Genomic DNA, 26,738 nt, shown 5'->3' on the forward strand with positions numbered 1-26,738 from the left:
AGTTACGTGAAAAGCTACTAGAGTTGGAAAAGTATGAAGAAATTGCTTCTGGTATGAAATTATATATTTAATAGTTTTCTTATTTTGTCTGCTTTCTATTTTCTTTAAAATATATAATTTTTTTGTTTCTTTTTTAGAATTGGATGGAGCTTTGATGGTGTCTGATGAAAATTGAGGTGAGGTTCTTTTTTCTTAATATATAAGTTCTAACATTCCAGCTTCCAGGAGCATAATTGCAATACTAATATTATATAACTCTCCCTTTTAAAACAGGCCTGGGCATCTTTGTTTACTGCAAGCATCACTGTCTTCTCTTTTGTTAGGCCATTGTCCACATTTTTGGTCCCTGTTTTAGTGAGTCATTAGGATTGTCGATTGATCATATTTATTCTTAATGTTTGGGTTGTAAGCTTATGTACTAATTTTTTTATTTTCCTTCTTCCTTGTAAGCTTGCAGTTGATGGCTTAAAGTTACTGGAACCTTAGAAATGATTATAATGATTTTGTTTTATTAGCCAGACTATACTTTCAAATTGTATTCTATTTTGCTCTCTGGATTATGGATCATTTGCTACTTATTAAACAATGCAATGGATTTTAGTTATAAAAGTTATTTACTTTATTTATTCATGTATGTGTGATGATGAATGGTAATCTGCTAGCATATGCAAAAATATTTTCCAGACTTCTAGTAGATATAAAATTAATTAGAATTTAACTAGAAAATATTTCAATAAAAAATTATTAAAATTTGGGTATTAAACCGAAACCGACCGAACCAAACCGTTAGTAATCGGTTTGGTTTGGTTTGGTTTTTCTAACTTTCAGTTCGGTTACAGTTTCATGGTTAAGGAAACCGTGATTTTTGGTTTGGTTTGGTTTGGCACTCTGAAACCAGCCAAACCGCCCGATGCTCAGCCCTACCCCCAACCACAACCGACCTCCATTTCTGGCAACCACCACCTCCGGCGTCCACCAGAAAATCACAATCAGAAAATATAAAATCACCACTGTCAAACCGAAAATCACCATCGGAACACCATCACCGCTGGAAAAATGAAATCACTGCTAGAAAACGAAAATCACCACATCACCACCATCTACAAACACCAAGCCACTATTCATACTCGCCAAATCCGGCTACCAACTCCATTCATCAACTCCGACCGCCAACATCATAATAAAAATCACCAGATTTAAATATAAATCACTACAATAATCAGAACCGCCACCATCTACAAATCACCTCCACCGTTTACAAACCCCCCAAATATGCTAAATCACCAATTACAAAGTAAATCATTGGAAATGAACAAGAAAGAGAGGAGATGGAAGAATGTAAAGGAGAATAAGATCAAAGAAAGGAGGGAAAGAACATATCTATTTATATAAGAGTGGTGTGGGTGTGCGTGTTTTGAGGTGTTTGAACATAGAGGCGTATCGAAGCCTCAAGCGATGTTGATGACACGATAAAGGCAACGGCGTAGAGCTCTGCCGTATTTGGTGGAAGAGAGCGGCGACGATAGTCGCGTCACGCAGGGGAAATGGGACCAATGCCGGGGAGAGAGGGAGAGAGCGATGAGAGATAGATGGGGAGGCAGATCTACTGTTTTCCGGTAGTGGCGGGCCGGGGTGGTAGTGGCGTTGGTGGGTGGAGAGGTGGATGAAAGAAATGAATTATAAATTTAAAATATAAAATGTGTGGTTGTGTTTTAATTTAATTTAAGGGTAAAAATGTGTGACTAAGATTAGATATCATGTCTCACATTAGTTGGGGGTTTTCATTTAAGCACTTGTGCGTGTTTGTGTGTATTGGATATTTTTTCGGATTTTGGGTTCAGATCGGGTTTCGATCGAATATCGGATTGTATATGGTTAGATATCGGACTGGTAAATACCAAATCCCAATCCAAAAATTTTCGGATCTGGAAATCAAATCCAAATCCAAAAAATCAGGTTCGGGATATCTAAATTTTTAGGGTTCAGATCAGGTATCCGTCAGATTAGATTATTTTACCATTTTTAGATCTAGCTAATTTAACCATCCATAGATAGAATGGAAACCTATTAATAGTCAAGTAGTTTTCATTTGAAAACTAACAACACACTGTACATTTGCGCAAACTACACACTCACAAACACTTAACAAAATTAGACGAGATGGATTTGTAGAAAACAAGAGCTTGTGCTCTGTACCTTGTTGTCATTGTAGCTAACTATTGATATTTATATATACACAATATATTTTTCTTAAACTTGTTGCAATTGGATTTTGAATACGAACTTAAAATTAATAATACGTAAATAAAAACGAAATCAAGAATTTAGTAGTCTACATCACTTTGGGACTAATATTGCTTATCGTATATAACTCATACACTGAGTGTTAAAAAGAAAGAGTTAAAATATCAGCATTTTTTGAAACGTCATTAAATATTTTTAAAATCATAAATATGATATATATTTTATTTTATCCCAAAAGTTGTGATTTAAATAAAATTGCGTTGCAAAATAGAGCAGAAAAGTTATAATAATTGATATATTTGGATTAGGGGTGTCAAACGGATAAAACGGATACGGATATGCCCATATCCGTATCCGAATCCGCCTACTAAATACCGTATCCGAATCCGCATCCGCAAATTTTTGAATAAAAAAATCCGTATCCGGCGAATATTATCCGGATACGGATAATATCCGGATCCGTTATTAACTCACCATTTTTTTGCTTATTCATGCAGTGAGGATTAAGAAGATAGTTGAGATAATTGATGATGAGGAACCAGTGAAAAAAAAATAATGGGTCATGACTAAAGAAGAAAAAGAGCAAGTCAGTTGGGTCCAATGAAAATAATAATACCCAGAAACAAATTGTTGTCAGGAGTGATATTGATTCTTCAGTCATGGAAAGTGAAGATGAAGATGGATTTCCAATATCTACTCCTGGTACCAAGAACTAATCGAAGAATTTGCAAGAATCGAGGGATTTAGTGGGATTTAGATTATAGGGTTAGAAGAGTGCGGGGTTGGGCGGCGGGTTATGAACTCGCAGATTGGATATTTTGTTTAGTGGGTTGAGTGTTAACCGTGTTACTCTGTAGCACTGTATCCTGTATTGTATGTGCATTCTAATTTCTTTTTGTTTTTAAGTTAATTTTTCTTTCCTATTTTAAATATTAATTCTGGTTTAAAATATATATGATAAAATAAAAAAAATATAAATATGTAATAAATTAATATAAGTAATATTATGTATATATATATATATATATATATATATATATATATATATTTATTTATTTAAATACTTTCGGATACAGATATTTTCGGATACGGATATGCCTATATCCATATCCGTATCCGCAATCCTCGGATTCGAATACGGATTCGAACTGGCGCGATCCGTTAAAATGGCCCCGAATGTCACCCCAAAACATCACTTCACTTTGCGTTTGACGATCTGGAGTTACTAGAAAAGCATAAAACGGGACTTCGTCCCACGTTCTAGTGTCTTTCTAAAACGCATCTTAAATTTATTTTTTTTGCAAGCTCAAAACGTGGCTTCGTCCCACCACATTGAGAGTGTGATTCTCAAAAGTAAACGTTTGATTAAATCACGTATTAAGCTAAAACGTGACTTAATGGCACGTTCAAGGTGTGTAGTATATTTTTTAATAATCTAAAACGTCACTTAAAATAACGTTGAAAGGTTAAGCGCAACTTTAAGTTGTGTTTTACACCCTAAACTCAACTTAAAGTTGCGTTTTGAATATTTTTTTTTAATTTTTGATATTAATTTAATTTCAAGTATAAACAAATCATTCTAAAACCCAAATATAAATCCTAAAATATTAAAAATTATCGATCTATGTTTTTAAGATTAATTTTTTAATCTAGTTCCTCGGCTCTAGGGCCTCGTTAATTAGGGTTTAGGCTCGAGTGTTTAGGATCTAAACCCTCAAATCTCAAACCTTAACCGTAAGTCAATTTAATTTCAAATATGAATAAATCATTCTAAAATCCAAAAATGAACCCTAAAATATTAACAACGGTTAATTTGAAGTTCTAATATTAAATTAATGATGATTATGATTTAGACTCGATAGTTTAATGAAAGATAAATAATTTTAATTTAAAACCGGAAAGTGAATCGTAAAATGTTAAAAAGTAAAACTCTGAGTTTTGAAGTGACGGCCATTTATGTACTGAAATTGTTACCTCACCCTTTTCCCATCTGAGAGGGAGGTGGTAGGCCAATTAGGCTGAAGCATTGTTGTTACGAACAAAGCCTGATTACATTGACACAATTGAATCCAGCCATGTCAATTTCATTAGCTGCTGGGTCTCTAGTAGACACTTCACTCCTCTTTCTTCGTCTCCTCAACGCAAGTATTCAGATCTTCGACTCAATCAAATTCACCGTTTCGCACAAAACTCAACTCCATTTTATCGACAAGAGGTACACTTTGCACCTTTTCAGTTCACGAATCTGTTGTGTATGTATGTGATTAGATGTTTGTTTGCTCGATTTTGTAGGCAAAATGAGGCGATTCCGTGTTACATTGATGATTTGATTGCAAATGTTGGTAGTCAGTACCGGCGCAAAGCGAATAAGGAGGGTTCTGGTGGTGATAAGGAAGAAGAGCCTCCCGAGGCGGTGTTCAATGTGTTGGATGATATGCTTAAAGGGAGCTTAGACCGTTTGAAAGCGATGAGGTAGCTCATTAATGTTTGTTGCCTTTGTAATAATTTGTGTTGTGCCTTGTTCTGTTATCCTAGAAGAATAACAATATTACTCCTAATCATCCGCCTAAATGTGTTAGAATGATTATTATACTAAGAACTAAAATATAAATACTCTGACCCTAATTCGTACCTTTTTGAGTTGGGTTTTGGTGTCTAATTTTGCCACCCCTAAGTGAGATTATCCCTGCACACCCTTTTTTTTTTGCAAATGCTTCTGCTTTAAGCGAAAACAACCACTGGAGCCATGAAATGTGCTCAGCTTTTGCAAGAGGGGAACCAGGATTTGAACCATCAGCAATTATAGCTTTAAACTCCTTGCTCTGCTCACCCATCACCCCCACCAAGTTAATGAATCATTTTCCAAAAGCATGTCTGGTGATGTTGAATGCTACACCTCCTAGATACTGCCTCACTAGTAAAGTTTTCCCAATGGTATCTGCATTTCAAAATCCTGGGTCATATAATGTTTCAAGTATAAAAACTATGTCCTGACGCAACAATTACATTGAATATGTTAATTTACATGGCCAATACCGTATACATAGTACAGAGGTACTTATTGTAACCACATATCTACAAGAGGAGACCACTGTAGATATGAGCTATACATACTACAGAGGTACTTATTGTAACCACATATCTACAGAGGCCAATATACTTTCACATTGATTTTTCATCCCGAAAAATTCATGAGTTAAAGGGAAGTAAGAGGTGCCAAAACGTTTACTTTCATTCCAATACTTTCGCTTCAAAACTGGAAACAGGAGAAGTGAATAAAAAGCTTTAGAATGTTTGTATATACTTTCGTTTAATACTTCACTTCAAAATTGGGATTATGGAAATGAATCAAATGAAAGCGTTTAAGTGTTTATATATCCATTAATTTTTTTTCATTATATTTTTACTTCCCATTGTAAGTCAGGATCACTCTGTTATAGCTTTTGAATTACTCCGGAGACAGGAACACAGGTTAAATTAAGTAATACCAAGTGATATGAATGCAAAAATAAAAATTAATTGCATCACGAAATAACAGGTCATCCTAAGGCTAGAATTCTTATAAAAAGAAAAGTAGTATATTAAACTGGAGCGGGACTTTTTTGATTCAGGGGCCGGTTTTATTTTTTGTGACCAGAATCAGCACAGATGACTCCATGTTTCTACCTTATATAGTCCAGTCAAACTACTATAAGTCAACTTGGCGATGGTTTATATGCTGTGGGTGGTTAATCAATGAGACGGTGACTATATCTTGTCAGTTGGCCATTAGATATATTCTAGTTGAAACTTTATATTCAGTTATCCCTTTGCCACCAGATGACTAGTGGGGGGACTATTTGTGTTCATGGTCACTTACTGAGTTGAATCATGAGGGGTATATGTTTTTTATATGCAGTAGAAAAACGTTGGTTGAGCAATGAGCAGTAGTAGCATGAAGCACAATTAAGACCTACTACTGTATAGTAGGAAACTGAACTGGGGTGCATCATTTTTTATTAAGTGGCCGACTGGCCGTTCCTACCATTTCGGTCGCTATCAAAACAAAAGAAGCGGTACTTCTTTTACTTTATAGCCATCTAAGTTTAGTCAGGCTAAGCTCCTTTCTTTTTAGTAAGATATGATTAGTTGCCGCAGGTGACAAGTGGATAATTGCTTTTCTACGTCAGTTAACTTTTAGGCTAGATGTTGGTTTAAACTTGTAGTCACTTTTTGTTTAGCAACGGCTAGTCAGCATAAGGGAGTATTTAATCACCTTTATAATCTTTGAAGGAAATATGTTTAACAATGTGTAGTGGAAGGGTGGTGGAGTGTTCCACAGTGGCTGGTTATTGTAACATAAATAATTTTATCTTGTATTATATTAGAACAGGGAAAGAGAGGACTTTTTTTACATTAATGGTAGCAGATATGTGCTTTGTATCACATGACAGCATGAATGCTTCATATAAAATGAAAGGTAGAATCAGTTACTATACAGACATGGACTATTTTCTTGTGTCAAATCTCAAAACCAAATTTTGTCTTCTATGCATTTACAGATATCACCAATGGCTTATTCTGACTCTTTTCTTTTCTTTCTATTTTGTTTTTTGTTTGTGTGTTTATCACAATTTGTATCCCAATTTATAAAATCCACCACAGCAAGATAAATGTCTGAAATATACTCTCTGTTGGAAAACAAATTCTTCATGTTTTTATTGCCTTTATTATAAAATATCCATGTTTGATCAATGTGGTAGATTATAATAATTATGAATCACAACTCTACATATTTTAATATATATGTATATATGTATATGTATATATAAATATTTCTTCATATCATTGTTTCTCAATAATTCACCTCATAAACATTTTTTTGTCCTTTTGTGCTCAACTTATTTTATTCGAAGAAATGCCTTATGTTAGTAAGGTAGAGGTGATAATTTAGACTTCTTTCACACAGATATACTCGACAAATTTTGAGTATTAACATGTTCTAGGTTATTGTTTGGAAACTTTTGGTTGATGTATGTAGTGCTAATTAATTGTAAACCGATATGTATACGAGGACATCCCAAAATAGAAATTATAATATATGATGTGAGATTGAGGAAGTAGTATGTGAGAAGAATGTATTTGTTTGTTATGTCAAGTCTATTTGATATGTTTACATGCTCTTGTAGGGAAAACAAATTATGGGCGCACTTAGGAGTTACTACATGTAATTTCGGAGCAGATTACTCTCAACATCTGGCCATTATTAAAGCTTTGTGTTTGGAAAGTAAGCTAGGAGTGGCCCTATGGCTTCGGAACAAGATGTTACAGAATTTTTTAGTTCCTGATGTGCTTACGCATAATTACCTTGTAAATGGGTTTTGCAAAAGCGGCGACTTGGAGACAGCGAAATGGATTATTATAGATATGTTATGCAGAGGTCCTTCTCCCAATTGTGCTACCTATAACACTCTAATGGTAGGTTATTGTGCCAGTAATGATTTGGATAAAGCTCTAGATCTTCTCTCCACCATGAGTACTTGTGCTATAAGACCAAATAGAGTTACTTGTAACATTCTTGTTCATGCACTATGCAATAAAGGTTTACTTGGGGAGGCTACAAAACTCTTAGGAGAAATTCTAGAAGATAAGCCTGAAAGTAAAACAGCAAATTTGATCACCTCAACTATACTTATGAATGGTTACTTCAAGAATGGAGATATATCTAGTGCCCTCGCTATTTGGGAGGAAATATCCAAAGGGCACAGAACAAGAGATGTTGTAGCATATAATGTAATGATCCATGGAGCTGGTTTGAGCTTGCACCATAGTCTCGCATATAGATTTGTATGTGAAATGTACAAAAAAGGTTTGATGCCTGATGTTTTCACATATAACGCTCTTTTAAGTCTTCTTTTTAAGGAAAAAAAGACTACCGAGGCTTGTTATATTCACGGGGTGATGTCGAAAATGGGGGTTCCTCCAAACATTATTTCATACAGAGTGCTTATTCAAGGTTTGTGTATCAATGGTGATGTAGATTTAGCTAAAGAGTATCTTCATATTATGTTAGAGGATTCAGTTTTACCTGATATATATATATGGAATTCTTTGATTGATGGTTATGGAAGACACGGGGATGTGCAACAAGCGTTTTATATTCGCGATCAAATGGTGGCATCTGGCATTTTTCCTAACATATTTACTTACAATGCATTGATTAATGCAATAGCACGGGAAGGAAAACTTGTTGAAGCACATAATCTGAAGACAGAAATGATCTTTCATGGAGTTTATCCTGATGTAGTTACTTATAATATATTAATAGGTGCTGCTTGTCGTCTCAGACATGTTCATATTGGACTCTTACTTCATGATGAAATGCTGAAAAAGGGATGCCATCCTGACATTATAACTTACACCCAACTTTTGAAAGGGTTTTGTTTAATAGGTAAAGTAATCAATGCAGAAATTTTGTTTGACCAGATGATCAGCTCTGGTTTGATGATTGATCATGTTCCTTTTCAAATAATTATAAAGAAGCACTGGAGGATGGGAGAGCTGGATAAGGCATTTGAAAATTATCAGATATGGTTAAGAAGGGATAAATGAAAATTAGCCAAATTGTATAATTTTTTGACAGTGAAGATTCACCTTTTGTAAGTGATACAACCTTGTTATCAGTGCACATGTATGACTTCAGATTCAAGAAGGCGGCAACTTCTTTCCATACATGTCTGCATCTTTTTCAAGAAGGTATGTCCCTCAATTCTACCAACTCAATATTCATATACTAAAGCTTACTGACTAATTTAAACTTGTAGCACTTGTAATCTAGAGTCCCCTACCTCTGTTGGATTTTTTCTGACAAATAAAAATCATTTCGGTAAATTAACACCAGCTGTTTTCCATTTTACATTGGTGATCGTCCACAACTATTTGGACTCCAGATATTTTTTTTGTTTTCCCTTTAAACAATTAATTTGTAGAATTAATTAGTTGATGATTATTAAGATTGTAATTGTACTGCCTACAATTTGATATAGAAAATATATATTAATATAGCTGTTTAAAGTTAGCTTTTGCACCCTGATTAAGTTTTTTGTGTTTGGAAATAATGGCTGTACCTTTGACCAGGGGAACCTGTAAAAATTTTCTTTCTGCTATTAGTTTAGCACTTTACAATCAAATTCTTTTCCTATTCGTCAGAAATGATTTGTGTTTTAACTATTAATTTTAAGCAGACAACTCCCATTATGCTGAACTTGAAAAGTGCAATGCTGAACTTAATTATGATTTCTTTTGATGGAGATTAAAGAGAATGACAACTAGGCGCATGTTATGGCTTCTAGAAGAGTGTCAATGTATATGATTATACACACAAGCTATACCCAAAATGCATCCTATACATACACGAACGTTAATTGGATTTAGTGAATGTTATTCGCTTGTCGATTGTATTTTAGTATGATTATAAGTGGTCTTAGGAATCACCAAACTTTTCAGATGTGGTGGTGGGATAAGATAGATGGAACTGTGGTCTCCTTTCATTTCATATAACCTGATGGATCGACCTTTTTTTTTCCTTTCTCTTTTGGCCTTTGTTTGGCAAGATGTTGTAAGTTCTCCATTTTCTCATTGTAGCTTCTTTTAACGTCTAATATTCTTGGCATTTTGCTGAACTCAATGAAGTAATCATTGGTCAAGGCTGATTTGGTCAAGTCAAAGTTGTAAATGTGGAGAAGGGGCAGAAACGTGCAATTATGCTATACAGTTTGCTTAAGGCGAGAGTGCTCTTTTGCATCCTCTGTGACCACCCATCCACTCTAATCCTCAAACTATCCTTTTTCAGTGCCTACACTATATACAAGGTTATATAAGTCGGAAATCGGTTAGATTTGGTTGGATTTCGAGTATTCGGCCAAATTTCTGAGTATTCTTTTCAATATCAGAGTACTCAACCGAACAGAGTACTCGGTTAAAACCGATAGACCTTCATTTCTGAGTGCTCATCCAGGTACTCGGTTGAGTAAACCGATTTTACAACATTAACTGTATATTGTCAAGTCAAACTTGCGTGTGTATAACAATAAGTATTATATATTTGTGACATGCATGGGAAGGGTAATAGTTTTAGACTTCTAATGACATATTTGAAACACTTTAGGCTGCACAAAATCTGCTGATTAGTATTAACTATTAATTGACCATGTAATTATTTAAGCTAGGCTTTCTGTTCAGAATAATTTATTCGCTATGCGAGACCTTTCTTCTTCAGTGTGATAAACTGATATCAAATGTAACTTCAGTATCAGAGACCGTATGTAGGATTTAACTTACCAAGCTTTCTTACAATTTTAGCCCTCCGGTTCTGTTGGTGGTGCTATTGTTTCGAAATCACGAGTAATAAGAAATTTTTTAGAGTAGAGAGTTGTACACTATATCAAATTAGTTCCATTCTTATTTATATCACTCTGTTATTGTTTGAATATCTTGAGGCTCTTCTAATAAATCACACTAAGTTTTTTTCAATTGCCTGTGCTTTCTTGCAATTGCTGACATCAGTACTGCAACTATGCAGGTAACCAAGAATCATTTAAAGATCTTGCTTACATTTGTGTTAGTGGTGAAGCCACCAGTTTGCAACAGTTACTTGTCTATACAGAGACTACAAGGATTTGCTTATGGTATGATGCATTAGCAAAAGTTTTTGATTTTTTAGTGGCTTATTATATAAGTTCAATCATTTAGCAATTATAATATATTGATTACTTAGGCCTATAATTATTGCTAATAAGAAACTAGACTTTCAGTATCATGATATCAATTTTCTCATTTGTGAAATAACCGTATCGGTGTTAACATCTCAAAGTTTCAATTCTTTGATGTAAAAGTTTAAAACAAGAATCGAGAATCAATGTAGTACATTATACAGAACTATAACCCTTCTAAAAACAGTCAAAACTAATCAGTTTTTCTGTTTTGAAAACAATCCTACATGTGTTAAAATAAGCTTAACCTCAACTATAAACTTATTTCTCTTTTACTATTCCACAAATATGCAAGTAACCAGTCATCAGTTTAAGTATATATAGTAAATTACTGTTAACGTAGTATTGGTTGAATTTTCAAATGCAGCTACGTTGTGTGGAAGAAAGGTAGTATTGCTATCTTTGGAGGGTGAGGGTTCATGTAAGACAATTACGAGCGAAGTTTTCTTATTCAATCTTTCTTGGCTGTTTATGTAATGCAGAAAGAGGTAAAGGTATTCTTCTTAAAGAGACAGAGCTGAAGATAATAAAATCCTGTTGGATTGCATCGCGTGATTGATCTTCTTAGTTCTGAAAAGAAGTTGGTTGTTGGTCATAATTGCTTTCTTGGTACAAATTATCTCCTGCAAGATGTTATTAAGTTATGTTTTCATACAAGTCTCATGAGGATTATAGTTAATGTGCATATTGTTTACTAGTTAATCTGCATGATACAGATTTAGCACATTTGTACAGAAAATTTAAAGCCCCTGTTCCTACCACCGGCGTAGACTATATTTCCTCCATTGCCAAGCACATCCCGGACATAATTGACACAAAATTTCTCCTGAACAATAACAATCCATTTCAAGTTATGAGGCAGAAGAGAAGCACGTCACTTGCGGCATTTACTTTTTAAGTCCAGATATTGTGTCAGGTGTCAAAACCTCTGGATCAGCATACAACCCTTGCATTAAGGTGGAGGTCCAAGTTATTTGTCATTGTGTAATTCACAAAATTAATTAGACCAGGTAATGTCAAGATTTATTGGCTAATGCATTCTCGTAAATTAGTCAGGCTGTAAATCTGTATCATCTGCTGGCTCCACAATTCTATCTTTGTTGCTGAAAATCTGAAAGTACCCATAAGCTCTGGATTCTGCAGTCATTACATGTTTTTTAGGTCTGTTGAGACCATAAGAAGGATTACCTCCTGTGTTGTGAGTGTAGCTGTATGAGGTACAGGCTTTTTCATTGGTTAAAATTTTCATCTTCCTATGTTTTGTCGAACTATAAACTAGCATGTATGATAATATCTTATGCAATGCCAAGTTGGCGAGATCTGCCCACACAATATACTCTGGAACCATGCCAATTTTTCTCTAGCTATAAGTCTTATAGAACGCCTTCAGCTCTTGAAGATGAGGCAGGGACATTGTTGGGGATTAGCTCGAGAGGAGCATTGGACGTGAGCCCATGAAGAACGAAAGCCAACGAACCAATCCCGGAAGGGACTCCATAAATAGTACTCCCTCTGTCCCCCTCATTTGTTTACAGTTTTTTCACACTGCTCGACACGCATTTTAATGCGCATATAAAACATAGTTCTATAGCTTATTTTTAAATTTTTTCTTTTTTGTATAAAAATTTAAACATCAAATTTTTATACAGAAGAAAAAAAAGTTCAAAATAATTTACCGAACTACGTTTTACGAGAGCATTAGAATGCGTGCCGAGCCCCCGTCCCCCAATGTAAACAAATGAGGGGGACGGAGGGAGTAAAAGAGAAAGCTAAAGCAGGGTTTGGAAATTTGGAAAATCAATGAGAAAAAGATATTGTTATTTGTAAGGGAAGGGATGACATTGGCGCTAGAATGAGGGGTCTCTTCTATATTTCAACCTGATATTTCCACCGGAGACGGCTATTAAACCATGAGATAGCCGGAGAAGAAGATCTAAAGAGAAGTTCCAGATTTGTGCCACACACCAAAATGTTGAGAACAATTAGCTCACTAGTGGTGATTTAGCTCAAGAGTGAGTTATAGTCAAAAAGATTATTCGAAGTTTAGTCTCCAGAAGGATCAGTGGAAGGCCCGACCTACTCGGATCCTACAGGGAAAAGAAGAAAACGAGGTCTAAGCAGATAGTGGAAACTTCACGAGGGAAGAGAGTCTTGACCGGTGACACTTGCTTTCATTTGGAAAAGATCAAGACGAAAAAACAAGCAAAAGACACATAAGAGAAGTTCCAGATTTGTGTCACATACCAAAATGTTGGGAGCAATTAGCTCACTAGTGGTGACTCTTAACCGATGACGCTTGCTCTCATTTGGAAAAGATCAAGACGAAAAAACAAGCAAAACATACATCTGCTCGACTAGATAATATCATGATATAGATTTTTTAGAATTTGAAGACGATGCTTCAAAAATTCATTGATTTCAAAAAACTTAAAATATTGGACAATCTAACAAAAATAATCCGTCAATATCTAAATATCATCATACTTCAATGAATTTCAAACATAATTTAAAATTCTGATTAAATACACCACTTGAGTACTGCATACTACTCCCTCTGTCCCAGTCAATTGTATACGTTTTTTTTTCATTGCTCGACACGCTTTTTAAGACTCTTATAAAACATAGTTCTACAACTTATTTTTAAGATTTTCTTTTTTTTGTATAAAAGTATAAATGTTATACTTTTATACAAAACTAGGATTTTTTGCCCGCTACGCATGGTATAAAAAATTTAATTTTTATTGAAAATCTAAGAAATGAGTTAAATTAACACAAACTATGTTAATAAAATATATTTGGATAAGCAGTTATTTCTCTTTTTTAAAAAAAAATATATAATCATCTTAATCATAGTACAATTAACATAACACTTCAAAATTTTAATGAATATATTAAAATCTCTCATATGAGTGGATGATATTACATATGAATATGATATTGTTTGGCTACGTTATCTCTCTGTTTAAAATTTATTTGCCAACACTTACTTTTGGAAAATAATGACTTATTTCTGGAGTAAAGAAAATAAAATTTATTTTTTCTAAGATAAATTTTTACTCCCTCCGTCCCATCAGGTTCTTTACATTATTTTTTAGCACGCATTTTAAGGATCCAATAAGGTATACTTACGCTATATATTTATTTTTTAAAAAAATCTCAAAAAAAAGTTTAACGTTTAAACTTGTATTCAGAAAAAGAAAGAAAATCAAAAAAACTTTATTGAACTGTACTTTATAAAAGCCTCAAAATGCGTGCAAACAGTGTACGTAAACATCCTGGTGGGACGGAGGGAGTATTTTTTATCAAATAATGACTAAAAAGATATTTTTTTAATATTTATATTCGAATAAATTCTAAGAAAATTGACTAATTTTACTAAAAAATTAGTCGCCAAAACAGACACATTATTGGACTGGGCACAAATCCATTCACCGATTCTAAATATATTGTACATGCCCAATCATAGGATCTGCCTGGGTAAACTTTTTTAATCAAATTTAAGGATTTTTTTTTATTTTTAGATATGTATATATTTTTAATTATCTGAAATATAAATATTAATGAAATATTATAAAACAACCTGCTTTTAAATCAATACAAATCAATTTTCATTGGTCATGAAATTTAAAAGACTTGCTTCCATTGTTTAAAAAAAATAAATCTGAAGACATGCGTTTAGTCCTCTCAGCTCTTCTGATTTCTAATAAAATTTAATTTCATGTAACTAAAAAACTGTCAAGTCTATAAATATACATTACTCAAGTTCTAACAAATCATTTGAAACATTAATTATATGTTAATTGGTATTTATTTTGTACAAAGTTCCTTTTTCAAGTACCGAAATTTAACACCATTTCATTTTGATATCAAACTATATCTATGTACAAAGGAGTACTTGACAATTGAAAGGACGGGGGAGAGTAAAGTTCCAGACTTGAAAATTAACCAAATAACGTGTTTCAACCTCTTAATGCTTCTTTGAATAAGCAGAGGGTTTGATAAGTGGCACCATGTCCAAAGGATAAGTGGCAGACATTGCAATTATTCCAGCACAAGCTCCAGCTCCAAGGCGCAATAAAGGAGTCAGCTGAGCATCCTCTGCCAAAATAACATAAATAATTAAGATTTTCTTCATCTAAAATCATTGGAATTGAAGAACTAAAACAGCTACTCCCTCTGTTTTGAAATATAGGTCATTTGACTTTTTTGCACGTGTAAAAAGGTCAAACGACCTATATTTCAAAACAGAAGTAGTACAAATCTTGAACTACAACAAAGGGATAACATATTACTCCCTCCATCCCAAATTAGATGGCCCCGTTGACTTTGGGCACACAATTTAAGGTTCATTGACCGCATAGATACGTGACTTATTTTTAAAATTTTATTTTTGCAAATAAAAATTAAAATATGAAATTTTCATTTATAAAAGAAAAAATAAAAAAATAAATTTCGGAAGTAGACGGTCAATGCACCTAAAGTTACGTGCCCAAAGTCAACGGGGACATCTAATTTGGGATGGAGGTAGTAGCATATTATTATTAAATAGAAAATCGGACGTGAAAATATATTAGCTATTCACAAGTACACAGTCGTTTGTTTATAGGAGTCATCTCAAAAATGCCTTGAGAGACAATGATGCTTTGGCCTTATGGTCATCACGCATACAACCGAGCATAGAAATACACTTAATTTTAGTTTATATGTGGAAACTACTGAATTGCAATAGTAGAGTACCCCTGTCTATCAGTGTAGAATGTAGATAGTTGAATACTTATTGTGCAACTGCTGAAATAGGGTCCCATTAGGCGCAAACTCAAATACAAAAGAAAGCAATAGCTGAAACCTATTGTTCAGCATGTATATTTTCTGATGCTTATGTAAGCAACTAACCTGCTTTGAATACACAAATTCTGATATGCTGGTGAATATCTTGTTGCTTTGGTCACACACTGTCCTCGTCCCCTGCAAATACAACACATTAGAAATTTATATCAATTACATTCATGGCCCTTTTAGACTGCCTGTAGTCGCGCAAATCTCATCATCAGAGTATTCTAACTCAAGATCTGGAGTTATAGGATGTCTGCATTATAACTCAAGATCCAGCAGCTATGTGGAGCCATTAATATATGCATCATTAGCAAGACAAACACTGGCCAGTAACATAAATGAAAAGCAATATACTTCAAGGATAAGAAATTATCCAGATCAAAAACTAAAAACAGCACATAGGTTTATATTACAACTGATTAGAATGGAAGTTTCTGCAAAACAAAACAAAACATATCCTGGTATGCAGAACAGAACAAAACAGTCCCCGACTCCCAGATTACTCAACTCTTCAAAAATAAAAATTGGCTCGAGCCTCAGTTTCTCGTTACCTTTAGAAAGGCTATCACAATCCATTTCGAGCTTATCATAGCTTCTTTTCAAGAAATCATAATCCTTTTCAAGTTGTTTGGTTTTTATATCAGGATCGTCTATTCTGAAACCATATAGCAACTTGCCTATGCTACAAACCAATATCCTTTGCTCTCTCAAGTTCACTCTTGTTCGCTATTTAAAAGTGAGTCCAAACTTGTTATACTCAAGTTTAGATCAGTACATATACAATTTATGGCTATTAAAAGGACATCCAACTGTAAGAGCAACACCACGACTAATTTTAATTCAATAAATCTACAAAAGAAATTAAAAAAATGCAAATACCAACTTAGAGGATGGGTAGCAAGTTTGATAATGTATACCTGCAAGTATTCATATAATCAATTCTACAGAATTGTTCCACATTCCATATCCTTCATTATTCTCCATGATTTAGACATGTCAAAAATCTAAACTCACAAAGAGCATCAATAGAAAATCTGTAAAAATGAAAAAAAAAAAATCATATTAGGCAAGTCATTTTCTTAAATTAATTTGAGCAAACCAAGACCTGTATTAGAAAAGCACATTATATAGTAATCACACTGAAACAATACAAAGTCTGAATAAATATGAAATCTTTGGCCATAATAGATAAATCAATATAAACATACACACTCAAAATAAATAAAGAATGTCACTAAAATAGAAGATGTTATAAAAAAGAAACTATAGATTATCACATATTTCTTGCTATAAAATATAATGATATTAACTAATCAAAAAATTAAAAATACCAATTTTACACCAACTGCAGCTTTCATGGCACTACTGATCTTCATAGATATAGGCAGACCTTCTTCGTATCTTTTCCCACCTGCAAAATGGTGGTATTATATCATACCCCCTGTCAAAATCAAATGTCTGCTTAATTTCAGCACCAGGACAACTAAAGATATGCACAAAAATATAATAGATTATACAAAGAGTCGATAGTAATTACCTAAAGAAGATGCTATACATCTGAATTTAGTGGGGCATTTCTTCGAACACCTTGATCACATCCTTTCAAACACAGATAATAGCAATTATAAATGACAGACCAAAACAATCATAATACTCGCATCATACAACCCGCATAAATGTGACTTAAGAGATTGAAGTAAAAACAACTAACATTCATTTTGTTTGCATTAAAAAAAAATCAATATGGATATAGTAAAAGGTACAATACCTAATCATTAAAATATAAAAATTCCTACAAAATTAATGTGTAAGCTATAAACAAAATGTGAAATATGTACGTGGGAAGTCATGGATTCTAACCGTCTCTATATATATACATGTTTAAACATAAAAACAAATAAAACTCTTTCAAGACTTAAATCAAACAGGTAGCATACCAAACACATACAACTCAACTGACAATGATGACGGTTGCTATCCGTGAACATCCAAACATTCAAAATATCTTCACATGGTCAATTATCATCATCTGAAAAGATCGAACAATCATAATTAGTATTCAATTTCAGATAAAACAAAAACTGAGATATACCACAAAAACAGAGAAAATAATAAAAGAGACATAATGGAAGAAGAGATCTGGATAGACAAATGGATGTAAACTTAAAATTGAAAAAACATATCGAAGGAGAGGAAAGATTACATAAAGAAAGAGAAACAGGTACAATAAGTTTGTAATGGAAGTTTGAATTTCAAAATTTGAAATGCTCAAGATACGCACATCTCAAGAAAGATCAGAATACAGAATTTTGAAATTAAGGGCGTAAAACGGAGACGCGTCATTTCGTTAGGTGGAGAGCTTACCGGGGGGAGAATGGCTTAGTTGGTTGTAAAAGAAGCACAGGTCATTGTTTTTACATACACGTGTCTGTAAACTGTATAAACTGATGAAGTGAGTTTAAAACTGGTGAAAGTGTATGTGGTATCAGTGGCATTTTAATGTAAATACGGTATGTGTGAGGAGGGCATTTCAGTAAAAAACCGTGTAAAGAGGCTTCAGGCAATATCAATTAAAGAGAAAAGAAATTTTTAAAAATAATTTCCAGAACTATACTATATTAAAGCATTAAAGTCCGTGCCGCGCTCCCGTCCCCCGTATACTATTGACCGGGACGGAGGGAGTAGTTTATATGAACTGATATTTTGAGATACTCCCGCTTCTGATTAATTCTGTGATGATATGAATAAAAATTGTTCTCCAATGTGTATCTAAGTGAAGAAGAAAGAAACATGTAGAGAGAGAGAGAGGGGAGCGATGAGAAAACACATGAGGATGTTGATGCGGAGGCCAGTCTCCCAAACCCTAACCCTAATTGAACGCAGCTTCTGCTCATCAACCACCACCAGCTTTGGCATCAAAAACGTGACGAAATCAAACTTCGACGCCGCCCTCCTGGACCTCCGGCAACACATCCGTGCCGCCGATTTCGTGGCAATTGATCTCGAAATGACCGGAATCACCAGCGCCCCCTGGAGAGAGGCTTTCGAGCTCGACCGTTTCGATATTCGCTATCTCAAACTCAAAGACTCCGCTAACAAGTTCGCTGTTGTTCAGCTTGGCGTTTGCCCTTTCCGATGGGACCCTAACGTCTCCGCCTTCCTGGCTCATCCGTTAGTCTTCTTTCGTTTCCATTTATCTCGCAATAATGTGCACTGTCAAAATGTAAAATTAGTTTCTCGCAATTAATAGAATCTGTTTTGTCTACAAGTATTTAATTCAGTTCTGCTGTGTGTTGTTAGTGCTCACATTTCACATTTCTGGTTATCCTGTTTTTTGAGCGTAGCGTATTAAGTTGAAGCTATCTTGTGAATGTTACTAATGTTGTGTCTTCTATCCATTAACAGCCACAACTTTTATGTATTTCCACGTCAAGAGCTTTCTATTAGCGGGACATCGTGTGAATTCATGTGCCAGACAGCGTCACTAGAATTCTTGGCAAAGTACCAGTTTGATTTTAATGCTTGTATAAATGAAGGTAGCTCGCTTTTCTTTTTAAGTAATGCTTTGTTTGGACTCTAGTATATTCTATTCATGACTTCATGTCTTACTTTAGCTGAACTTATTGCTGGTGTCGACTGAGGTTTGGGTCTGACTGAAGAGTTTAGAGAAATGATTGATACCGTGATGAAGATAATATTGCTTTTGTTATATATATTTATATATCATCTACCATAGGCTTTACATGTTTTGTCATTGCTTGATAGGTTAAACAATTGGCCTTGATTCTTAATAGTAACAAATCCAAGCACTTAGTCTCCACACTGTATTTAGGGCTGTCTTAGAGGACATGTAGTTATATGCAAAATTTTAATATTAGGAGCTTAGCGGCTTGAAGGTTGGAAATTTTTGGGGTGTGTCTTTTTTTTATTGTTAATAAAGGTGTTCTGAAAGAGAAATAAGTCCTCACAATTGTATAAGGATTATGTTGAGTAGCCCTTTACTTGGGGATGGCCAGGCCTAAATGTATCTTTTGTTTGTGTTTTCTCAGTTCTTCTTATGGTGATATCTGGGTAGGCCCTGGAATGTACTAGAAAATAATAGTTGATGACTGTGCTTGTTATTTTGTGTTCTAATCAAACACTTTCAATTGATCTCAGGGATATCATATATGTCCAGAGGGCAAGAAGAAGAAGCCCGGAGATTGTTTACTAGTTTGTATGATGATGTGTTTCTTGATTCACATCCTAGTTCCAAAGACATAAAAGATAAGCCAATATCTAGGGTGGCTGATGTTCTTTTCACTGAGAGAATGAAGAGCAAAATTAGTGATTGGAAAAATGGACTATTACAAGTTAGAAATAGGGATCATGAATGTCAAGGGAGCAGAAAGGAATCATTTCAACAGTTTGAAAACATTTTTTACTTGATGCGTCCAGCTGTCAAGCTGCATGGTTTTACATCCCGCCAACTCAGGTTGATTCAGTTGGTAATGTTTTTAACTGAACATGGTTTAGCAGAAGAATCGTTTTGCATATTTTCTTGTTCGTGTTTATTACACACATCCACACATGGTTGCTTGGTTAGTTGCATATTTGAACTTACATTCTGTTAGTCATTGTAAATAACCCCATTTCTCAAAAATATCAAGTTAAAAAACAACCTATTGTATAATTAATTAGTTGATGACTTATTAAGATTTCAATTGTACTGCCTACAGTTTGATATAGAAAATATATATTTATATAGCTATTTAAAGTCAGATACTATTTTGCACCCTCATAAAGTTTTATTGTGGTTGGAAATAAATGCTGTACCTTTACCAGGATCTGTAGGAAAAAAATTTCTTTTATTAGTTTAGCACTTTACAGTCAAATTCCTTTCATATTCGTTAGAAATGATTTATGTGTTTTAACTATTCAATTTAAGCAGACAACTCCCAATTCCCGAAATGCTAAAACTTGAAAAGTGCAGTGCCAAACATGATTATGATTTCCTTAGGTGGACATTAAACAGAATGACAACTAGGTGCATGTTATGGCTTCTAGAAGAGTGTCAATGTATATAATTATACACACGAGCTCAGTGTTATCAAAAGCGCACTTTAAGTGCAGCTTAAGCAGAAAGCGCAGCGAAGCGCACCTGTTGGGCTTTGCTTATAAAAAGCCCAGAGCAAATTCGAAAGCCCTGCTTAAGCGCGCTTTTTGCTGAAGCGAGAAGCTCATAAAAGCTGTGAAAAAGCGGGCTTTTGTTAGATATGTAATTTATTAGATCTGATATGATTTAAACAGCTGGGCTGGTATTTAACCTACTGGGCCTTTTTAAAGCCCATCATAAAACAAAATATTAGATTAAAACCTATAATGATGTTTATAACGCTTCTGGGGTTAGAGAGCCACTATATACATCAAGGTTAAAATCAAGAGTGAAAAATACAAATAACAGGAATTTTGGATCTACTTCTAGGCATCTAATTGACGAGATCGAGGATGAGGATGTTCAATATTAGAATGAAGAAGAGGAGATTAAATATGCACAGAATAGGCATGTCGATCTTAGTTCTGATGAGGAGTGGGAGTATATGGGCGAGGAAGAAGATGTTGATGGACAAATTTAAATTTTATCTCCTGCTTTATATCTTTTAGAGCAACTCCAATGCAATGCTAAACTTGGTTCTATTGCTATATTATAGCATCAAAAGTAAAAAAACTCAACTCCAAAGGGGTGCTATATTTGGATGCATCCATGCATAGATGCATCCTTGGTTCTATATTTGAAACCAAGGATGGATCCATCCATGTTGCCACATCATCTTCCATGTGAAAATGGGGAGAATTTGTTGAGATATTTAATAAAAGTTAGGTAAATATTAATGAGTTGGTTAAATTTGAAACTAGTTATAGCACTTAGCATTGGAGTGCAAATTTTATTTTAGCACCAAAAAACACTTTTTGGTGCTATATTATAGCAATAGCAATAGATATATAGCATCTAGCATTGGACTTGCTCTTAGTAGTACGAAACATTGGTCTCGTTCAATATTTTAGGGCTATAATTATTAAATAGTATGTCTAGTGTTTACACATATCTTAAATGTGCGCTTCATTTACAAAAGCCCAAAAGCGCTTAAGCTAAAGGAGACCCCTCATGCTTCGCTGTGCTTTTTGCCTTTAATTAACACTGCGCGAGCTATACCCAAACTGCATCCTATATATACACGAACGTTAATTGGATTTAGTGAATGTTATTGGCTTGTCAATTGTAATATAGTAGGATGATATAAGTGGTCTTAGGAATCACCAAACTTTTCAGATGTGGTGGAGGAATAGATAGATGGACTGTGGTCTCCTTCCATTTCATATAACCTGATGGAATCGACCTTTGTTTTTTTTTTCTGTTGGCCTTTGTTTGGAAAGCTATTGTAAGTTGTCCATTTTTACGTTGTAGCTTGTTCTTATGCCTAATCTTCTTGGCATTTTGCTGAACTTATTGAATAATTCATTGATCAACGCTGATCTGGTCAAGATAAAGTTGTAAATGTAAAGAAGGTGCACAAACGTGCAATTAAGCTATAATGCGAAAGTGCTCTTTTGTATCCTCTGTCACCATCCATCAACTTCAATCCTCAAACTACCCTTTTTTCAGTGCCTACACTATATTCTATATACAAGGTTATAAAAATCGGGAATCGGTTCGACTCAGTTGGATCCTTGAACTCTGAGTATTAAGCTAAATTTCCGACTACTCGTTTTCAACATCAGAGTACTTTTCCAAGTACTCGGTTAAAACCGACAGACCTCCGATTTCTGAGTACTCATCCAAGCACTCGGTCGAGTCAACCGATTTTTACAACATTGTCTGTATATAGTCAAGTCAAACTTGTGTGTGTATAACTATAAGTAATTAAGTATTATATATGTGTGACATGCATGGGAATGGCAAAAGTTTTGGACTTCTGATGACTTCTTTGAAACACTTTAGTCTGCACAAAATCTGCTGATTAGTATTACATGACCATGTAATTATTTAAGCAATGTTTCTTGTTCAGAAATAATTTATTCGCTATGTAAGACCTCTTCTTCAATGTGATAAACTGATATCAAGTGTGAACTCAATATCAGACATCATATGTAGGATTCAATTTACCAAGCTTTCTCACGATTTTAGCCCTTTGGTTCTGTTTGGTGATGCTATTGATTAGAAGTCATATGTAATAAGAAAAAAAAATTACAGCATAGTTTTCGTCCACTATATCTAATCAGTTCCATTCCTGTTTTTTTCACTCTGTTATTGTTTAAATATCTTGATGATTTTTTTGTAAATTACACCAAGTTTTTTCAAAATGCCTGTGGTTTCTTACAATTGCTGACATCAGTACTGCAACGATGCAGGTAACCAAGAATCATTTTGATGATCTTGCTTACATTCGCGTTAGTGGTGAGGGCACCAGTTTGCAACAGTTACTTGTTTATACAGACTCTACAACTGACAAGGATTTGCTTATGGTATGATGCATTAGCAAATTTATTGATTTTTTAGTGGCTTATTATATAATTCAAGAATTTATCGAGTACAATATACTGATTACTTACAGGCCTTTAATTATTATTAAGAAGAAACTAGACTTTCAGTATCATGATATCAGTTATTGTAAAATAAACATATCCGTTCTATTTTTTCAAGTAAAAGTTCAAAACAAGAAAACAAGAATCTAGAACCAATATAATACATCATACATAACTCCTAACCCTTCTAACAACGTTCAAAACTAGTGAGTTTTTCTGTTTTAAAAACAATCCTACATGTATTAAAATAAACTAAACCTCAAGAATAAACTTATTTCTGTTTTACTATTTCACAAATGTGCAAGTAAGCAGTTATCAGTTTAGGTATAAATTGTAAATTACAGTTGGCATAGTATTGGTTGAAGTTTTAAATGAAACTACATTGTGTGGAAGAAAAGGATTATTGCTATCTATGGAGGGTGAGGGTTCATGTAACACAATTGCATTATTCGCCTATTATCTTAGAGCGAAGTTTTCTTATTCAATCTTTCTTGGCTGTATATGTAATGCAGAAAGAGGTAAAAGGTATCCTTCTTAAAGAGACAGAGCTGAAGATAAAAAATGCTGTTGGATTGCGCCATGTGATTGATCTTCTTAGTTCTGAAAAGAAATTGGTTGTTGGTCATAATTGCTTTCTTGGTACAAAATATCTTCTGCAAAATGTTATTAAGATATATTTTTTTATGCAAGTCTCATGAAGATTGTAGTTCATGTGCATGTCCTTACTAGTTATTATGCATGATACAGATATAGCACATTTGTACAGCAAATTTATAGCTCCTCTTCCTGCCACCGGTGAAGACTATATTTCCTCCATTGCCAAGCACTTCCCATACATAATTGACACAAAACTGCTCCTGAATAATAACAATGTATTTCAAGTTATCAAGCAGAAGAGGAGCACGTCACTTGCCAAAGCATTTGCTTTTCTATGTCCCGATATTGTGTCAGGTGTCAAAACCTCTGGATCAGCATACAAGCCTTGCATTAAGGTGGAGGTCCAAGTAGATGATACGAGGTTAACTTTCTTGTGCATTTACTCTTTTAGTGTTTTTTTTAATTTTTTGTTTGCTTTTGTGCATTTCTTACTGCAAGTTGTAATTTTCCTTGCTTCCATTTAGGAAATGGGAACTGAGTTTGTGATTGCTAAAATTACCATTAATTAATTATGCCAAGGAGGTAGACTCATCCCCATATTCATGGTAGCTATCTCACTTTTGCATTCATAATCTGGGATGTTTCTGAGTACAACCATTTCTCAGTAAATGCAGTCAATATGTGATCATTATTGCAAGGAACCCCCCCAAACGAAGTTGCTTTGCTTCATTCTAATCTGTTCTTAATGTGTGCATCTGAGATTTTATAGTTATCGTACTTCTTTTTCTGTCTTGCTATGAAACTTTATCATGATTTTATGAAGTATTCTGATTTTTAGTTATGTGTACAATTGCTGGGTACTAATACTAAAATTTTATTGCCAGGTCGTCTAATTGGAACTCGGGAGCCAAGCATGAAGCCGGTTATGATGCATTTATGACGGGTTGTGTTTTTGCTCAGGCTTGCAGTCATCTAGGTATAAAGTTTGAATCCCAGGTACCCTCTCCAAGTTTAGCTCTGGAAGAGAAGCTGCAAGGATGCATAAATACCCTATATCTTAGTTGGATCAATGGAGAAATTATTGATCTTACGACTGGTAAAAGGATTGTGGAGTCTTCAGGTTCTAGTGACCGCAAGTACCACCACTCAAAGATTTTTTTCTCAAATATTGTCTTGCTGTGGGGATTCCCATCTAAGCTCAAGGCAGCAGAAATAAAAGAATGTATATGTAAAGTTTTTGGGCAAAGCTCTGTCGCATCCATTTACCACTTGGATGAAACTGCGGTGTTTGTTAAGTTCAGCAAGGCTGAACTTGTGACAGATTTCTTACATTTGAAGGCTACCCTGGAAAAAAACAATGACCCAATCTCAGTTTTGCATCCACTTTCAAAAATTTTGGATGGCGGATGTACTTGTGCTGCCAATTACGAAGTTTATAAAGAAATTTGTGAGTCGCCGATTTCAGAAATGTTGTTTGCAGATCAAGCTGCGACAATTGGTATTAAATGGAAAACCAAGTTATTCGTTCCTAAGCAGAAAGAATCACACCGAGAAACTTTAGGCCCAGAAGATGGGCAATTTACAGGTTCCACTTCTCCAAGTGAGAAAGAGATTAAAAAACTAGTTAGTGTCCTTGATGGTTTATCGAGTGGCCGCACAAGCAACAGACTCGCAGATTCCTTGCATCTTGCCCAGGCTCAGATTGGTAGATAAATGGCGCATCGTTGATTAGTCTTTGTTTTCCCTACTTGTAGCCTCCTGTGACCAATTTTTAGCTGACTTGTTTTACTTAGAGCATATGCACCCACAAAGGGCATTAATTCATGAATTGAGTTAGAGTTGGTTACTATTTACAGGAAATTCACTATTTTTAGTGCACCCAAAGCTCCATTAGCTCATCGATTACTAAATAATTTCATAATGAGATTGACGGACCTTAGGGTGACCTCGGTCCTCGGGTGATGCTGCTCGGGGTTAAATGTAAAGAAAGTCATTACTAAAAGTAATCCGAACTTCTATTAGAATTCAGGCACTTCCATTGACATCAAAAGAATTCTAACTTAAGTTCAGATTTCCCATAATCACAAATTAAATTTGAAAATGCTTATTGAAATTCAGTAGTAGTTTAAACTATATTTGATATTAATTTTTTTGTCCTCAATATTATATATTTAGTGTGTTGTTAATTTTTTTGTCCTCGATATTATATATATAGTATGGATATGTAAATTTTTGTATGCATCAAAATATCACAAAATGCATCCATTGATTAAATTTTGATTCTTTCAACCGTAGTTGATACTCAATTGTCTATTTGTTCTTATTATGAAAAAAATTACTCCCTCCGTCTCAATATATAAGTCTCTTTTGACTTTTGACTAGTCAAATTAACTATATTTTGACTAAAATTTATAGATATTGTATGATTGAAATTTTTTATAAAAAATATCATCAAAAGGTAAATCAAGTTTATTTTAATATGTAACTTTTTATTTTGTAAAACAACAAATAAATATTTTCTAATAGTTGATCAAAAATTAATCAATTTAACTCTTAGAATAGCAAAAAAGACTTATAAATTGAGACGGATGGAGTAGCTCACAATTTTAAAATGTTCATTAAAGAATTATTGTACCCACATTTTTTATGTAGAACTTATATTCGATGAAATGTAAAATTAATGCATCATTGCCAATGCATCTTAGTTTTATGTCTATAGAAATCATTTACTAATCACTATATATATAAAAA

At 34.1% G+C, this 26,738-nt stretch overlaps 2 protein-coding genes and 1 long non-coding RNA gene across 10 annotated transcripts; 2 read left to right on the plus strand and 1 right to left on the minus strand.

The window, feature by feature from the left end:
- The first annotated feature begins 4,187 nt into the window (after window positions 1-4,187).
- Window positions 4,188-12,248, plus strand: LOC108224008 (pentatricopeptide repeat-containing protein At5g24830). Of its 4 annotated transcripts, none has more exons than XM_017398524.2 (7): window positions 4,188-4,459; window positions 4,537-4,716; window positions 7,413-8,979; window positions 10,805-10,910; window positions 11,362-11,381; window positions 11,477-11,603; window positions 11,711-12,248. In XM_017398524.2, exons 1-3 carry the CDS (start codon window positions 4,320-4,322, stop codon window positions 8,833-8,835), a joined length of 1,743 nt encoding a protein of 580 aa, XP_017254013.1. In that variant the 5' UTR covers window positions 4,188-4,319; the 3' UTR covers window positions 8,836-8,979; window positions 10,805-10,910; window positions 11,362-11,381; window positions 11,477-11,603; window positions 11,711-12,248. The 4 variants fall into 4 exon arrangements, with proteins under 4 accessions (XP_017254013.1, XP_017254014.1, XP_063950192.1 ...); XM_017398525.2 differs by lacking the exon at window positions 11,362-11,381 and having other exon boundaries at window positions 11,711-11,951; window positions 12,051-12,248; XM_064094122.1 differs by having other exon boundaries at window positions 11,477-12,248.
- A 2,509-nt stretch (window positions 12,249-14,757) lies between these two features.
- Window positions 14,758-18,255, minus strand: LOC108223617 (uncharacterized). Of its 5 annotated transcripts, none has more exons than XR_001807284.2 (7): window positions 18,192-18,255; window positions 17,765-17,856; window positions 17,365-17,426; window positions 17,159-17,268; window positions 16,745-16,861; window positions 15,888-15,959; window positions 14,758-15,092 (listed from the first exon to the last, which is right to left on the minus strand). It is a non-coding gene; the product is annotated as an uncharacterized LOC108223617 (long non-coding RNA). The 5 variants fall into 5 exon arrangements; XR_001807286.2 differs by lacking the exon at window positions 18,192-18,255 and adding an exon at window positions 18,031-18,189 and having other exon boundaries at window positions 17,776-17,856; XR_001807283.2 differs by lacking the exon at window positions 18,192-18,255 and adding an exon at window positions 18,109-18,179.
- A 181-nt stretch (window positions 18,256-18,436) lies between these two features.
- Window positions 18,437-25,865, plus strand: LOC108223616 (poly(A)-specific ribonuclease PARN). Its single transcript, XM_017397956.2, has 7 exons — window positions 18,437-18,998; window positions 19,233-19,363; window positions 19,986-20,314; window positions 23,217-23,330; window positions 23,903-24,029; window positions 24,138-24,408; window positions 24,872-25,865. The coding sequence occupies exons 1-7, from the start codon at window positions 18,643-18,645 to the stop codon at window positions 25,698-25,700; spliced, it is 2,157 nt and encodes a 718-aa protein (XP_017253445.1). The 5' UTR covers window positions 18,437-18,642; the 3' UTR covers window positions 25,701-25,865.
- The last annotated feature ends 873 nt before the right edge of the window (window positions 25,866-26,738 follow it).

This window comes from Daucus carota, chromosome 5 (genome assembly GCF_001625215.2).
Source record: "Daucus carota subsp. sativus chromosome 5, DH1 v3.0, whole genome shotgun sequence".
Taxonomy (NCBI): domain Eukaryota; kingdom Viridiplantae; phylum Streptophyta; class Magnoliopsida; order Apiales; family Apiaceae; genus Daucus; species Daucus carota.

Bases quoted from the DNA above. Each gene is read 5' to 3' on its own strand.
- LOC108224008 (XM_064094122.1), top strand. From the start codon at position 4,320: ATGTCAATTTCATTAGCTGCTGGGTCTCTAGTAGACACTTCACTCCTC. The intron at 4,460-4,536 runs GTACACTTTGCA...TCGATTTTGTAG, and splicing joins CTCCATTTTATCGACAAGAG to GCAAAATGAGGCGATTCCGT. The intron at 4,717-7,412 runs GTAGCTCATTAA...ATGCTCTTGTAG, and splicing joins GACCGTTTGAAAGCGATGAG to GGAAAACAAATTATGGGCGC.
- LOC108223616 (XM_017397956.2), top strand. From the start codon at position 18,643: ATGAGAAAACACATGAGGATGTTGATGCGGAGGCCAGTCTCCCAAACC. The intron at 24,030-24,137 runs GTACAAAATATC...TGCATGATACAG, and splicing joins TGGTCATAATTGCTTTCTTG to ATATAGCACATTTGTACAGC. The intron at 24,409-24,871 runs GTTAACTTTCTT...TTTTATTGCCAG, and splicing joins GTCCAAGTAGATGATACGAG to GTCGTCTAATTGGAACTCGG.